The 14,135-nt window shown below is 49.3% G+C and overlaps 2 protein-coding genes across 8 annotated transcripts in view; one reads left to right on the top strand and one right to left on the bottom strand.

Annotated features, from left to right (window-relative positions):
* PRKCD (protein kinase C delta) overlaps positions 1–3,244 on the top strand; it is a 41,404-nt gene extending 38,160 nt beyond the window's left edge. For all 6 annotated transcript variants that reach the window (XM_072347451.1, XM_072347456.1, XM_072347450.1 and 3 more), the window contains exons 15-18: positions 611–749; positions 1,315–1,503; positions 2,114–2,242; positions 2,694–3,244. In XM_072347451.1, coding sequence (XP_072203552.1) covers positions 611–749; positions 1,315–1,503; positions 2,114–2,242; positions 2,694–2,852 — 616 coding nt within the window. In that variant the 3' untranslated portion in view covers positions 2,853–3,244. The remainder of the gene's footprint in view (positions 1–610; positions 750–1,314; positions 1,504–2,113; positions 2,243–2,693) is intronic.
* A 743-nt stretch (positions 3,245–3,987) lies between these two features.
* Positions 3,988–14,135, bottom strand: part of LOC140257632 (6-phosphofructo-2-kinase/fructose-2,6-bisphosphatase 4) — a 35,198-nt gene continuing 25,050 nt past the window's right edge. For both annotated transcript variants that reach the window (XM_072347068.1, XM_072347067.1), the window contains exons 10-14: positions 13,700–13,804; positions 12,324–12,453; positions 11,911–11,973; positions 10,020–10,084; positions 3,988–6,565 (exon numbers count right to left, since the gene is read on the bottom strand). In XM_072347068.1, the coding sequence (XP_072203169.1) occupies positions 6,506–6,565; positions 10,020–10,084; positions 11,911–11,973; positions 12,324–12,453; positions 13,700–13,804 (423 nt within the window). In that variant the 3' untranslated portion in view covers positions 3,988–6,505. The remainder of the gene's footprint in view (positions 6,566–10,019; positions 10,085–11,910; positions 11,974–12,323; positions 12,454–13,699; positions 13,805–14,135) is intronic.

Genomic DNA, 14,135 nt, shown 5'->3' with positions numbered 1-14,135 from the left:
GTCCAAACACAGGATTCCTGGTGCCTTGCATTAAAGCAGGAGCTCTTGGTTCTTACAGCAGCTCACTCTTCTGGTTCGTGCTGCAGCTCACTCTTGTGGCAGTGTAGGTAGCTGGTGAAAAGGCTGCCCTGTTCTCATGTAAAATCTGCTCTGTTCAAGTCTTTCTTGGTAAGGGCTGCTCCATTTCTCTTCAGCCTGCCCTCCTCGGTATGTGCCTTTGCAGCCAGATGGACAGAAAACACATTGCAGTCAAAGGGAGGGAACGTAGCTTTTGGAAACTGCTGTTAAATACAGGCTCTTGCTGCATGAGGAGTGCAGCTCTGAGAAGAGGCACAAAGAGGGCACGTCTCAGACAGCACACGAAGCCCCTTGTGCTGTAACTAGGAACGAGTCACAGGTGGAACTAAAATTGGGCAGGCTTTGAATGTTGGTGCTTGTGCCAAACACTCCAGGCAGCTGACAGCCCTTCCCTTGAGCTCCGCAGTCAGTGCTGCACTGCTGCGCTGCATGGTGAGGCATGCAACTTAGGGAGGAAACGCACGCACCTGAACACGAAAACGATTCCCTTGTCTTTCGAAATGGCCATTTACCTTTCATCCCTTTTTTGCAGAGACCTGAAACTGGACAACGTGATGCTCGATAAAGAAGGCCACATCAAAATAGCGGATTTTGGAATGTGCAAAGAAAATGTTGTTGGTGAGAACAAGGCCAGCACGTTCTGCGGGACCCCGGACTACATTGCTCCAGAGGTCAGTGCGGCACTGCCACGTGCTGTGGTGGGGATTTAACACAGCCGTGTTGGAGTGGCCTTGGTGGTTATTGCTGGTTATTCTGGCCTTTAAAGAAAAACAGTTCAAATTTAAAAAGAAAAATACATGATTAGCATAAAATTAACATGCAATTTGCATAGTCTGATTAGCATAAGGGAAACATTAGATCCAAGTTCTTCTGTAGGAGGTTCTTAGGGTTTGTGAGTGTCCCCTCTCTGCGCTTTACAAAACCTGCAGTTATTTCTCCTGAAATGCAGGTTGTTCAGTTGTTGAAATCCATCACCTTCCCTTCTGCCTTCACAGCTGGCAGGCAGGGCTTGTGCAAAGTGCGTGTGTGCACTGCAGTAACAAACAGGTGTGCACCTGTGAGGTGAGCAGCTGCAATGCAGAGCAAAAACTGGCACACTGCTGGGACTACCCACCTCCCCAGCGAATGCAGTTACTAAAGGTTCCTCTTAAGCTCAGCTTCTGTTTTCCTGGCATGCGCTTCTGCCTTGTGCCAATTAGTCACGTTTCTTCCCCCGCACTCTTTCTCTGGAACAAGATTCTGCAAGGCTTGAAGTACACGTTCTCTGTGGACTGGTGGTCGTTCGGGGTCCTGCTGTACGAGATGCTCATTGGACAGTCTCCTTTCCACGGGGATGATGAAGATGAGTTGTTTGAGTCGATCCGAGTGGACACACCTCACTACCCTCGCTGGATTACCAAGGAGTCAAAAGACATATTAGAAAAGGTAAGTCTGTTAGCCTTGAGTGGGTCATCGTAGTGTATTTCTTCCAAATAGGGGTGTTCCCTTACGAGTCCACTGCAGGGCAGGCAGAGAGCTGAGCTGTGCAGATGGAGAAGGCTGCGGTGAGAGCTGAGAGCAGCCTGTCAGTATCTGAAGGGGCTGTAAGAAAGAAGGGGACGGAGCCTGCAGCTGGGTCTGCTGTGACAGGACAAGGGGAAATGGCCTCAAGGTCAAGAGGGAAGGATTAGATTGGATATTAGGAAGGAAGGGATTTAGGGCTTTTTTGTTTGTTTGGGCCTCACTTCCCTTATTGTAAAAAACAGAGGTGGTGGTGCTCCATCCCTGGGGACGTTCAGGGTCAGGCTCTGAGCACTGATGGAGCTGAGAGTGCCCCTGCTCACTGCAGGAGGAGTAAGGGATGCCTTAAGGGTCCCTTCCAACTCAGAACTTTCTGTGGTTCTTTGAAATCTCAGCTTGTAAAGGAGCTGCTTATCAGCTAGCAGATTACTTTGACTTAGCAGCCTTTGCTGGCTCAGCAGCACACCCCTTACTTCTTCAGTGCCACCTGCCTTCTTAGCTAATGTAAGGCATCACTGGTTATCTTCTCTTGCAGCTGTTTGAAAGAGATCCGACACGGAGACTCGGTGTCACCGGGAATATCAGAGATCATCCTTTCTTCAAAACCATCAACTGGACGACCCTAGAGAGGAGGGAGGTTGACCCTCCTTTCAAGCCCAAAGTGGTACGTGGATGAGTCTTTGTTTCGTGGCAATATTGCACATGCCCACATAGGAGCCAAGGGGGGTTTTATCAGTTTTATCCAGACACGAAAGAGCTGCAGGAAGGCATTGGGTCTGTCTCTGAGTGAACGCAGACCTTCAGTGCTCTCAGGAATTTACAAGTATTTGTTGATGCCATGGAATGGGTTTAAATGTGACTGCATGGCTTGTGGCAGTAGGGAATCGCTGGGTACTGAAGTGAAGCTTCACCACGAGTCCAGGTGGTTCTTTCCTCAGGGCGGTGCAGCGCTGTTTGCTTCCACCCAAGCAGTGATGGTGGTGCTGTTGTGTTGCCCTGAACAGGCAGGGAGGGTTTTGTTCACTGTGCTCAGAGTGTGCTTTGGGAAGCGCTGCTGCTCTGGAAGCCGGCTTTGCAGCCCCATCGCAAACTGCTCCTCCTTCTCTATTTAACAGAAGTCGCCGAGTGACTACAACAACTTCGACAGAGAATTTCTGAACGAGAAGCCGAAGCTCTCTTACAGCGACAAGAACCTGATCGACTCCATGGATCAGTCCGCGTTCGATGGCTTCTCCTTCACCAACCCCAAATTCGAACAGATCTTAGAAAAATAATCTGAGCGGAGCCGGACTTCAAACAGCCCTCAGTGTTCTGAGCAGAAGCTGCAGTGCCAAGTGCTGCGTGTGTCCCAGCTGCGGCCCAGTGCTGTGTCAGTGCGTCGGTAGCGTGGTGAATGACGTGTAACTGCTGATTTACTGGCAGTGTTCTTTTATGCATGGCCAGGGGCGAGGTATGTGAATCACGTGCATTATTTTCTCTGTTTGGGAAAATGTAAATTGTTTGGTTACTTGAATGTAGTTCTGTTTTATATATCTATAAATACCTGTGCTGTATATTTTGCATTGCAGAATGGAAGCTGTCTTTTGGAAGTGTTTCTTTGAGCCCTCGGCTCTTCTGTCCTCGCTCCAAAGAAACTCACATTAAAAGCTTCCATTCTTTGCTGTGATTTTATCTTTCCTGCAGAAATATCCAATTAAACCCCAGTTGTGTTTAATCCACGGTAGAAAATGATAAAACTTTCAAGCCTTCTTCACTTACAAAGATAAGAAGAACCCTTCTATGAGGGATTCCCATGGGCTCTGAGGTTCTCTGAGGCCCATGTAAAGCAGCTGGGGGCTGCAGCAGGTGCTGCCCTTAGCTGTGCATCCCTGGTTAATGAATGCCTTGATCTTTCTTTGCTAGGAGCAAATAAGAAACAAACTCACTCCCCTTCCCAGAAAGGAACTTCTTAAAAACGTTTGTGTTGCAACAGCTCCCGACTTTCACTTCTGCAGCAGGGCTGGGATGCACAACTGAGCTGCAAATCTGCTGCCATGTGCCGGGCTCCAGGGACTGCTCCAAATGTGTCCTGCAGGAAGGAGCCGGGCAGCAGCCGCTCTGCTCTCCATCTCTGCAGCACAGACCCCTTAACCAGCACAGCTCCCTTCACTCACTTTGTTCTTCCCTTCTAGAATGACAAGAGCCTTTGCAGGTTTCATGCTGCCTCAACTGTACGTGCAAATGTGTGCCAGAAGGTGGCATGTGGAAGAGGATGCAAGAGCAGCGTAGTGTAAAAGCCTGATTCAGCCCTCCAACTTGCAATGACAAGGAAGCCATTAAGAGTCTGACCCTCCTGCTCCGCTGGGCAAACCTTCACCATTCCTACCTTAAAGAACCACTGCTGCAGCAGTGCAGAGAACACACGGCAGCGCAGGGTGTAGCATTTGATCTTTATTGCTTGGATCAAATGTCAAACAATTACATCGGTCTGAAAGGCTACAACAATGAAGGCTGACAATGTAAGTAAAGGCAGTTCAGTCTCATTCAGAAGACTGTAGTATCCGAGCTAGCGAGTGCGTCAGCAGTCAGAAGGTGGTGAAACACACAAACACACAAGGCTGGACCAGGGTTTCTACCTCCCTGTGCTGCATGGCAGGAAGGAGGGCAGCACGAGGGCAGCTGCTGGGGTGGTGCCGATGCTCTGCAGTGCCCAGCTGGAAGTCACACAGCTGGCAGTGAGTCCCAGCAGCCGGGGGGGGGGGGGGGGTGTGGATGCTGCTGCTGCTTTAATACCAAAAGTCCCAACTTCATCATTTTTTTCTCTTCAAGTATCAGCATAACAGTTTATTTACACTTCTATACAACCTTTCCTTTTTTTCTTAACAGCACACCCACTTAGTAAAACACTCACAGTATAGTCAAAAGCAGGCAATAAAAATACCTACCGCACATAACACGTTTAGCCTGGAGGAATTATACAGCACCTCTGAGAAGGCAAAGAGGTCAGAGAAGGGGAGGAAAGAGCGGCCTCCAGCTCACCTTCCTGCCAGGGGAACCTCTCCTCCCACCATGTTCCTTGGAGCAGGTTTGCTCCCCTGCTTTCCCAGCCCTTTAAGCAGGGGCACATGGCTCAGTGGAAGAGCTGGGAATGGCTCCTGGTCACAGCAGGTCTGGGGGAGCACAGCGCTGCTTTCCCAAGGAACACAAAATGAGAGGGGGGGGAAAGTGTTCCTATGTGTTGAGCACAAAGGTGGCCTTGGTTACCATGCATCAATAAGTTAAGTACGCCGAGCAGCACTGTGCGGGCCCTCCTCACACCACAGCTACCAACACAGCTGGGTGAAGAATGGTGCTGAGTTAATGGGCCACACACACAAAGCTGGAGCCAGCAGTGCTCACAGCAGCTGCTCCTGGTCACTCCGTGCCCTGTTCTGCAGTGGAGCCCAGCGCTGTGCTATGGCTTACATCCTGAGCAGAGCAGCTCCTTACGGAAACAAACCACAGCAGCAGCACCTTTGCTGACAAGCCCTGCACCAAGAAAAGAGCGCAGCCCCAGCTCACAAAACAGCCTTATGAGGACCCGGAACTTCACACAGGAATTGAACAAAGTTGGGTTTTGGTTTTTAAACCAACAATGAAGATGGAGGTTCGGTCACTGCAAGAGAAGGCCTGGAGAATAGAAAACAAACAAGCCAACTTCCCAAACCAAACCCTTTCCAGCACAAAGCCTGCACGGCGCTGGCGGCTCACTTGGCTGCGGGTATCACACCAAATGCACAGCAGGTCAGTAGTCAGGAGGGCAGCGGGCACAGAGAAGCCATTTGGAGCACTGGAGGTTCACAGAGAACTACAGAACAGCAACGAAGAGCTGGGGCAGTGGGAGGCTGCTTAAAAACAGTAAGTGAAAGACAAAGGGGCAGACATGCCACGTGACAAAGGATTCACAATTTACCTGATGTTTTCTTGCATGAGCTATAAGAAAGGTGAAATGCCACCCACCCTTTCTGTACTGTTTCCAGACGCAGCTGTTAGATGTGGTTGGAAAGAGAAAAATACATATTGAGATTCATCCCACAATTGCCTCAAAATCACAGTGCTAGAAAGAAAAGCAGCTCCTCTGGCCTCTGCTTGTGGAGCCCTTCCCAGCCCACGGTCAGAACAGCAGCCAGGCCCTCCAGCAGCCGGGCACACACCTGGGCACTGCACTGCACTGCACTGCCTGCTCCCATTGCCCGGCCTGCCATCTCACACACACACCCCCATCCCACAGCCATTATCCCCCCAGTCTCTGCCCTCCACACTACAGCTGGCCCCTGCAAAACGTTACCATCCATCAGGCGGCAAAACTCCTCGGCAGGATTTGTTTCCCAAGGGGAAAGTCTCCCCCTCTGGTGACAATCTGTGCTTTGGGGCAAAGCCAAGATCACAGCAAAGGACAGAAGCCAGCACAGCTGATGAGCTCTGATCGGAGGCAGTTTTGCATCAGGAAGCCTCCACTGCTCTCAATGCAGGATTCCAGCCATGTTAATAAACCTCCCCGTAACTCCAGGCAACCATTCACAGTAGAAATAAGAGAAATTCTTAGAAAAACACTTAAACGAAAGTAAAGTCTAGTTAAAATCTGACAGTAAAATCAACACGGGCAATTCAGCATCTTGCAGTACCCACAGATGAACACTAAAAGCCACTGAAACAGCACAACTTTACATACAGAAGTCTAAAACCAACTGGACTCCGCCGCCACGGGTTTCTTTTCACCGCTGCCTTTCGGCACCAGGAGCTCAGCACAGCCATAGCTGCTCTGCAAAGCGGCCGCATCACATTCCAAACGTCCGAAGGTGGAGGGGAGCTGCGCTCTGCCCGGCGATGCCGTCACTGTTCTCAAGGGCCTGAGCTGCTGCTCCGTGCTCAGGTGCTGGAGGAAGGGCTGCTGCCTGCGGCGCTGCAGCTATAGGTGGTTGGGGACCGTCCTCAAGGCTTCTTCCCTCGACCGGTCCACGCCTACATTCTGCAAGTGGAAAGACAGAAAGTCCTTGAAGGCACGAGGCACCAGCAGAGCTTCGGTCAGCTCAGCGCTTACACAGACAGACACTGGGCAAGTTCTGATGCTCATTGCCTCAGTGTGACTGCAAAGCACAAGGAGAGCTCCCAGCCTGGGAACAGAAACCAAAGCCCAGAGCTCAGCAGGGATGCTCAGATAGCATCTCAATAGCCACACCTTCCAACCTCTGGTGGGACGGCTGGTTCTGGACAGCAGGTTTCTCCATGTTATGTTCACGGCACCTTGGTCTATTTTACATTCTACGCCCTGTTCCCATCTGCTGATCACTGCTGGCATTTCGCGTGCAGTGCAAGAGAAAAATAACACTGCATAGCAAAGATCGTCAGCCACACCAAAAGGGACAGACTCTGGATGGAGGGAAAGCCCTCCCTGCTCTGTGTCTAGCTTGCTTAGGGAACTGACCCTCTGATGCCTGCAGCTAGAAAGCCAGTTCTGCTCCTGGTAGGCAGCAAACCACTGGGCAGATGGAATAACAAGCTGGTAATGTGAAGGCACGTTGGCAGACGTCACACTGCCACCAGGTAACATCCTCAGTTTTACAGCCCCGCTGCTCAGCATTCTCCTTCCAAGCATGTCTCTGCAGTCCAGCTGGACTCATGCAGAGCCTCGTGCAGGCCATGCACCGATCCATCAGACAGAACACACCTACAAGCAGAGCGAGCCTCAGCCTGGCCAGCAAATAACCACCTGCTGCTCCCTGCATCGCTCAGCGCCTCTCCCAGCACTGAGCTGAGCTGTGTTATCCCCAGAGCCAGCAAGGCTGCACCAGGCACTCACACAGCCAGCTCCAGCAGAACAAGGACCATCTATTTTTCCACTCTTGGTTTCTCATTAAAAGGGAATGGAAAGGCACTTCTGCTTTGAAGGCCAGTTAATGCACAACAGCTGCTAAGGGAAGCTGCATATTGAAAACACTTAGACACATTCCTGCCCCTTCGCCAGCAGTTGTGGCATTACTTTGCTCTGCTCTCCACTGGTGAGCACACACGGAGCTCCAGCACTGCAGAGCAGTGGGATTAAGGCTGCACAGCAACTACAGACTGTTATTTGGTGCAGCAGAGCACCCCAGCTGCTCCCAAAGGCCCCGGAACAAAGAACAGCAGTGCCTGGAGAACAAACTCAGCATGTGCTTCATGGCTTTCCTGGACAAACCCGCTCCAGCTGACATTAAACGCTCACTGGCTGTTATAGCAGCTCAACAGCTCTGAGAGTCACTGCTGCAGCACCTTCACATTACAGCAATACGTGGAAACAGCACTCGGTCCAGAGCCAGCCGAGAACTGCTCAGCAGCTCATCTGCAATGAACCGAGCAGGGCAGGAGGATTTTATTGGGATCGTTCTCTCAAGCCACGCACTGTACAAAGATTCACTGCAGGCTTTGGGTTGTTGGCTTTGGCCTTCTGCTTTTACATCGTTACTTTTTCTTTCAAGACGGCTGGAACGGCTATTATTTCAATGTATTTTGAAGCAGCAGATGAAAACAGCACCCAAGTTGGATGGTTGGTCAGCACCCGGCCTTCACTGATGAGCAGGGACCGTTACAAGAGCTTCCTCAGGAGGTCGGGAAATGGCTACGTTCTGTACAGCAACACAGACACAGAGCAGAGCATTTACCTCTCAGCAGCAGGACCAGCAAAACCCCCATCACACGTTACCTTCTGCTGCCTGCTAGGCAAGGAGGCACAGCACGGGCTGCTAAATGAGCCTCAGGAGCCCAGCCTGCCACAGCATTGCCCGTCAAAGGCAAACTTTTTGCCTTTCACCCTGAGATAAACAAAGTCAGTAACAAACACCTCATCTCCTCCCTCAACAAAACTAAGGGAGAAGGGGACTTGGCTTTTCTTGCTGGAAGCAGCATTGCTATCTGTCCCTCATCTCCCAAGGCAGAAGCACAAAGCAGATGTTTTACCCAGCGCTTGTTTTATCATTAAAGACAGGAGCCAGGCAGTAGCTCGAGCAACGCCCTGATTTGTGTTCAGTGCAGACAGGACTCCTCCAGCTGAGAAGGTCAGCCACTTCAGCCCTGCAGTGCCACAAACACAAGGCTTCAGTCCACTCCAGCCAAATCAACCGCACACAATGAGCTCTACAGGCACCATCAACAAACACTGCTGGACTTTGCAGCAGGGTGAAAGTACATCCCCTCCGCTGCAGCAGATAAGGAGCGCTCTGTCCTGCAGGCAGGGCAACAAATTCCTTGTGTGGGCACAGAACAGCACAGCAGGCAGTTCCTCATCGCAGCCTCTTTGCTGAGTGCTGCTGATATCCAGGACGCTTAATTAAGTGCTTTGACTTCAACAGTGTTTGAAAAATTAATTTAACAGAACAATCGGCACTTTTGTAGGTTTTGCAGATGGAAGCTTTTGAAACACGCACAGCACTCTGAGCAACATCCAAATGCAGACGGGACCGGCTCGGCCCTTTACCCAGCTATGCTAACAAACAACAGATCCCACCCGCACTGCCCCACTTTGGGTTTCTTTGGAGGGCAGGGAAATGGTTCTGTGGAATAACCCCAAACACATCCCTGCTTTTTGCCTTGTTTGTTGTATCCATCTATTTTCGTTCTAAACCAGCTTTGTGTCCGTGCCACTGCCTGCACCGTCCTCTGTGTGCACCTGAAGTGCTCCCTCACCACTGCCAGCATGACCACATGGCTGCCAGCCACACGAACAGCTTTCCTCCCAAATTAACATCAGGTGGTATTTCCAACATAATTCCCAAGGAACTTCGGCAGGCTGTAAATCCAGGACCAGTATTTAATGAGACAAACTGGACACGTTACACTGACCCACTCAATTCGACACACATAACAGCAACTCTTCCTCTAAGACATCCTCATTTATGCTCACCAGGCTTTAAGGCACCATGAAATGAGAATGGATTTCCTGAACCTAACAAGCCAAACTAAGACACGCATGTGGTAAAGCACAAAGAGAAAGGAGGAAAGAGAAGGAAGGAAAGGAAATGCGACCGCCTGATGGAAATGCCTTGACTGTGAATGGCCAAAGCTAGCATTTCCAGAACTCACAGCACCCGAGTCATTAAACAAAGCATCTCTGCAGACCCTGGACCCCAGTGATAGATCAGCTGATGACTCTGATGTCCCAGAAGAGGATCATCACTTCATTACTGCCTCTCTCCAAAATAAGCGTGGCATTCCTGACTGCACTTTGTGTCCGTGCTCTACCTCTGCTGAGTGACAACACCTGAAGAACTTCGTACTGCTTTCAGATGGATCCCGTGCTCAGTAGAAGGTTTTTTCCACCCTTACAAAGCTTCGTGTGCAAGACTGAATGTGGTCAGCAGTTACAAAATCACTTCTAACCACAAGGACATGGGAATCAGCGAGATCGGAACATGATGTCAAAACCTCCCGTTCAAAAATAACATTCTTACCTCAGGTTTATCTCTGTGCGTGTTTACAGCTTCAACGTTCAGAAATATAGATTCCACTTTACATCCTGTTGATAAAAAAACAACACATTTTCAGACTAACTGGCTTTGAATCGGTGATGAGAAGGTCCATGCCTACAGCAAGGCGCAGCTTCTCTGCTCTGTGCTCCCACTCAGACCCCCACCTGTCTGCCTCCCAGCCCCTACCACTCACCCCGTCCCCATGGCTGCCAGCGAGGCCTCAGCTTGAAATAATTCTATAGAGGCAGCAGCACGTAAGTATTTCACACAGCCCTGTACTTTGAAGTGGTCACATTCTAGGAAGCAGGTGGACTGAAATGCCCTAATCCTTCTTTCACTGAAGGCAAAAGGCCAAGGAAAGCCCTTCACACCACTTCCCCATCCTCACCTGGTGTGCCAGTAAACACCTCTGCCCAGCGAGGCTGTGGGTACCCCTCCCTGGAAGCACTCAAGGCCAGGCTGGATGGGGCTGTGAGCAACCTGGGCTAAAGGGGGGTGTCCGTACATACAGCAGGGGGATGGAACTACGTGATCTTAAAGGTCCCTTCCAACCCAAACCATCCTATGATTCGATGAAAATACACAGGCCCTCTTGCCAAAGTCACCAAACTTTCCACAAAAACCAACCAACCAACCCCAAACCACACCACCAACCCCCCAAACCACACCACCAGCACCAACCCCAAACCACACCACCACCACCACCACCAACAACAACCCCAAACCCTCAACTGAAGAAATAGTCCATGGCCGCTGAGCTGAGAGGAGTCAGTTTCCAAAACCCGACCTTGTCTTTAAATAAAGCTCTCGTTGTTTTTATTGTTCTCATTCTGCAGCTCAGTTTCCTGAACTGCAGCTTGTCATACGAGGCTGGGAACAGCAGATGTCACCACAGCACTTAGTGCAGGGGATAACCACCACTCGGTGGCACACATCTCTTCTGAAGCCTCCCAGCATAAACAGCTGGTTATTCTGCCTCTACTTTATCTGAATCTAAAACCAAACCAAAGTATGTTTCTACACTGCTACTTTTTGATGCTGACTGTTTGACCATTCAATGAACAACTCAGCTCTCTTTGGCCATCTGTTTCCTAGGTAAATTGTGCACTCTTGGTCTGCGATCTGACCTGTGATAAGGTATCAGAAGATACAATTAAGCCATCTCTTAAGGACACTTTACAGCAGACAGGTGCTAAGCTGGGGTGGAAGAGTACACACAATGCCATAAGCTGCCAGCCTGAAACCAGAGAGAAGTACATGCTGGAACCCACATCCTGCGCTCCACAGCTGGCAGCAAATTGCAGCTGAAGGCCCTGAGCTCAGCACTCAGAACAGCTGCTAAGAAACACGCCAGCAAAAGGAAATGAGGGAAGTTCATGCGGTGGTGTGAAGGTTCAGGAACAAATATATCAGACAAACAGAGCACGATTGTTTCAAGGGTACAGATAAGAGCCTCCCTAGGATGGTAACCCTACACGTAATTCAATTCGCTCATCTTCTAACAAGCAAGACCTTCAAACACCTCCAGAAAAGCTGAGATCTTACTGGACTAGAGCAAAGCGGCAGGAGTTTGCCAGAAGAAGCAGAATAACAGCATACAAACCAAGTAAGAAAACCATCCATGAGCAAATCCAATCACTGACAGCTTTGGGGGCTTCACAATAAAAACACATATTTTGCCATAACACAAAGCAAACAGAAACCAAAGGATTCGTGGATTCTAACAAGGCTGTACGGACACACACACACAGTCAAGCCTGTTTCATTCTCTTTTATACCTAAATAACCATTTTAAGTTAAATACTGCACAGCCTTTACAGACAACACAGACTTTAGTAATGCTGCATTTGGACTGGTTGGAAGCACTACTCACCATAAGCCACTGGGGTCAGCTTTAAGACGGTGTGCAGCGGGCACTTCAGGTAAGGCAGTTGTTCTGGGAAATCAAACACTGAATTACACACGACATACAGATAACATTTTAACTCTTCTATCGAGTGCCAGGCCAAGCACTTTGAGGTCTGACAGCGCACCTATTTCATTCCTTGCATACTACAGATATGCTATTAAAATAAAGGAGAAAGATCCACATTTCAGGTGAGAAGCAGCTCAGTAAAATCACCCATCAAGTCACATAATAGATGAAATGTGAGCGCGTGTATTTGCCTGGTCCAAGTTCCTGTACCATCGCAGGGCAGCTGAAGGCACTGCTCCCAACCTTTAGCAGCAGATTTTCAGAGTATCTTAGCAAAGGAGACCACTTGTAACATAGGAAGGAAAACTCACCTGCAGGCTTGTCAAGGAAATATGCGAGCAAACAGCGCATGACGGCTTGGTGACAAATGACAAGCACGTTTTCCTGCCTTTCAAGCTCCATAATTACCGGCTCCAGCCTCTGAACAAGGTCTTCGTAGGACTGGGAAAGAAGTGGGGCAGGAAGGGAAAAGAACAGAACATGAAACAGGGAGAACACGAACATATAACATATATACAGCGGATACCTTAACTGCACATTAGTCATCTTTTGTACACTATACTGGGACACTGCCAACCGCTGGAGTAATCATTTTCCCTAAATTAAAAGCTCAATCGATCCTAAATTGGATCTTTCCTATATCAAAGAGAAAATGGATTGAGAAAAAATCTCCTTGGTGGGAGAACTGTATGAAATCAGACACCAATTCCAGAATGTGCACAAAATCCCCCCAGTTTCATCCAGGACATCAGCAAACATACAGGTGAAGCCCCACACCATGGCTGGCCCTGCCTGCAGGCACCAATTGTGACCACCACGGGGATCCCCCATTGAGAGGAGGCTTCCATCAGAGAAACAAACGCTTCTTGTTCAAACGGATTAGGAGAACTTTGCAGCTTAATGACTGCTTCATTAGTGAGACAGAGGTCACACCTGTGAGAAGCCTTCTCTTATCACAGTGAATTACTTTTGACTGCTGGGCAAAGAAGATCTCGGAGCTCTGGTTCCTCATTATCACTGAGGGTGCGGAGCAGCTGCTGCAATTACCCGCCTGCCCTGCTGCCCCGGATCCAAAGCCTTCAGCACCAGCACACAGGCCATGTGGCAGCTGGTAATTGCTCTGCTGTAATGGCTTTGCTCTAGAAAAGCTGCCAACAAGTTATTTTCCCAGAGGCGAGGAGTTTATTAAAGTGAAAGACCAAAATGGCTATGGATTTCTGCAGCTTTTCATCCAGAACTGAGTGCAAAATAACCATTATCGACAACAGCAATGAATAAAGGCAGTCCTGACAGCACGTTTGCACTGGCAATATGCTGAAGCTCTGCAATCAGTTTTCCTGTTGCACCACTGCAGGACCAGCGTAAAATCAATGCTTATAAAATCAAATACCTCAACTGGTTTTCCAAATCTATTATTTTTTCAAGGTCTGAATCAAATGACATGGACTGGAATCATAGAATGGCCTGGGTTGAAAAGGACCACAAAGATCATCCAGTTTCTACCCCCTGCTACATGCAGGATCACCAACCACCAGACCAGGCTGCTGGAATCAGTCCTTTAAGTTCCTACGTGCCTTCCACTGGAGAAGAGCACTTTTATAGGGAAGAAAAATGCTTTTAATAGTCAGCATGTCTGTATTAAGGATGATGAGGAAGTCGGTCACCTTGGGAGAACAAAGCAGCATACCTCTCCTTTAGGGTATCTGTATCTGTATTTGTCTTGGTCTCTCAGTGCAAACTCAAGGGGATAATTTTCCTGTATTTCTTCATACGTCATTTCTTCACACACTCCCTACAGGTAATAAAAACAATGACAACGTGCCCACTCCCAACAGTGCAGAAAGCAGACAGCACTTAATAGTACAATCACATGGAAACAGAACTTTAAACATTATTAGTTTTTTTTCACTCTGACACTTGAGAATCTTTGGGCACAAGGACGGGACACTGAGCTGGGCCCAGATGCTGGTGGAATGAATCACTCAATTACCGCATGAATCACTGACTCACTGGGGTGAAGCTACATACATTGGCAAGCGAGGCCATCCTATGAGCTGCGTTACCTCCAGCAGCTCTCTCTGTGTGCTACAGGTGCAGCTGGAAGTGCCAACCAGCAATGCTCC

Source organism: Excalfactoria chinensis, chromosome 12 (genome assembly GCF_039878825.1).
Source record: "Excalfactoria chinensis isolate bCotChi1 chromosome 12, bCotChi1.hap2, whole genome shotgun sequence".
Classification (NCBI taxonomy): Eukaryota; Metazoa; Chordata; class Aves; order Galliformes; family Phasianidae; genus Excalfactoria; species Excalfactoria chinensis.
Note: the sequence above shows the minus strand (reverse complement) of the source record. Positions and strands in the feature narration are given on the sequence as shown.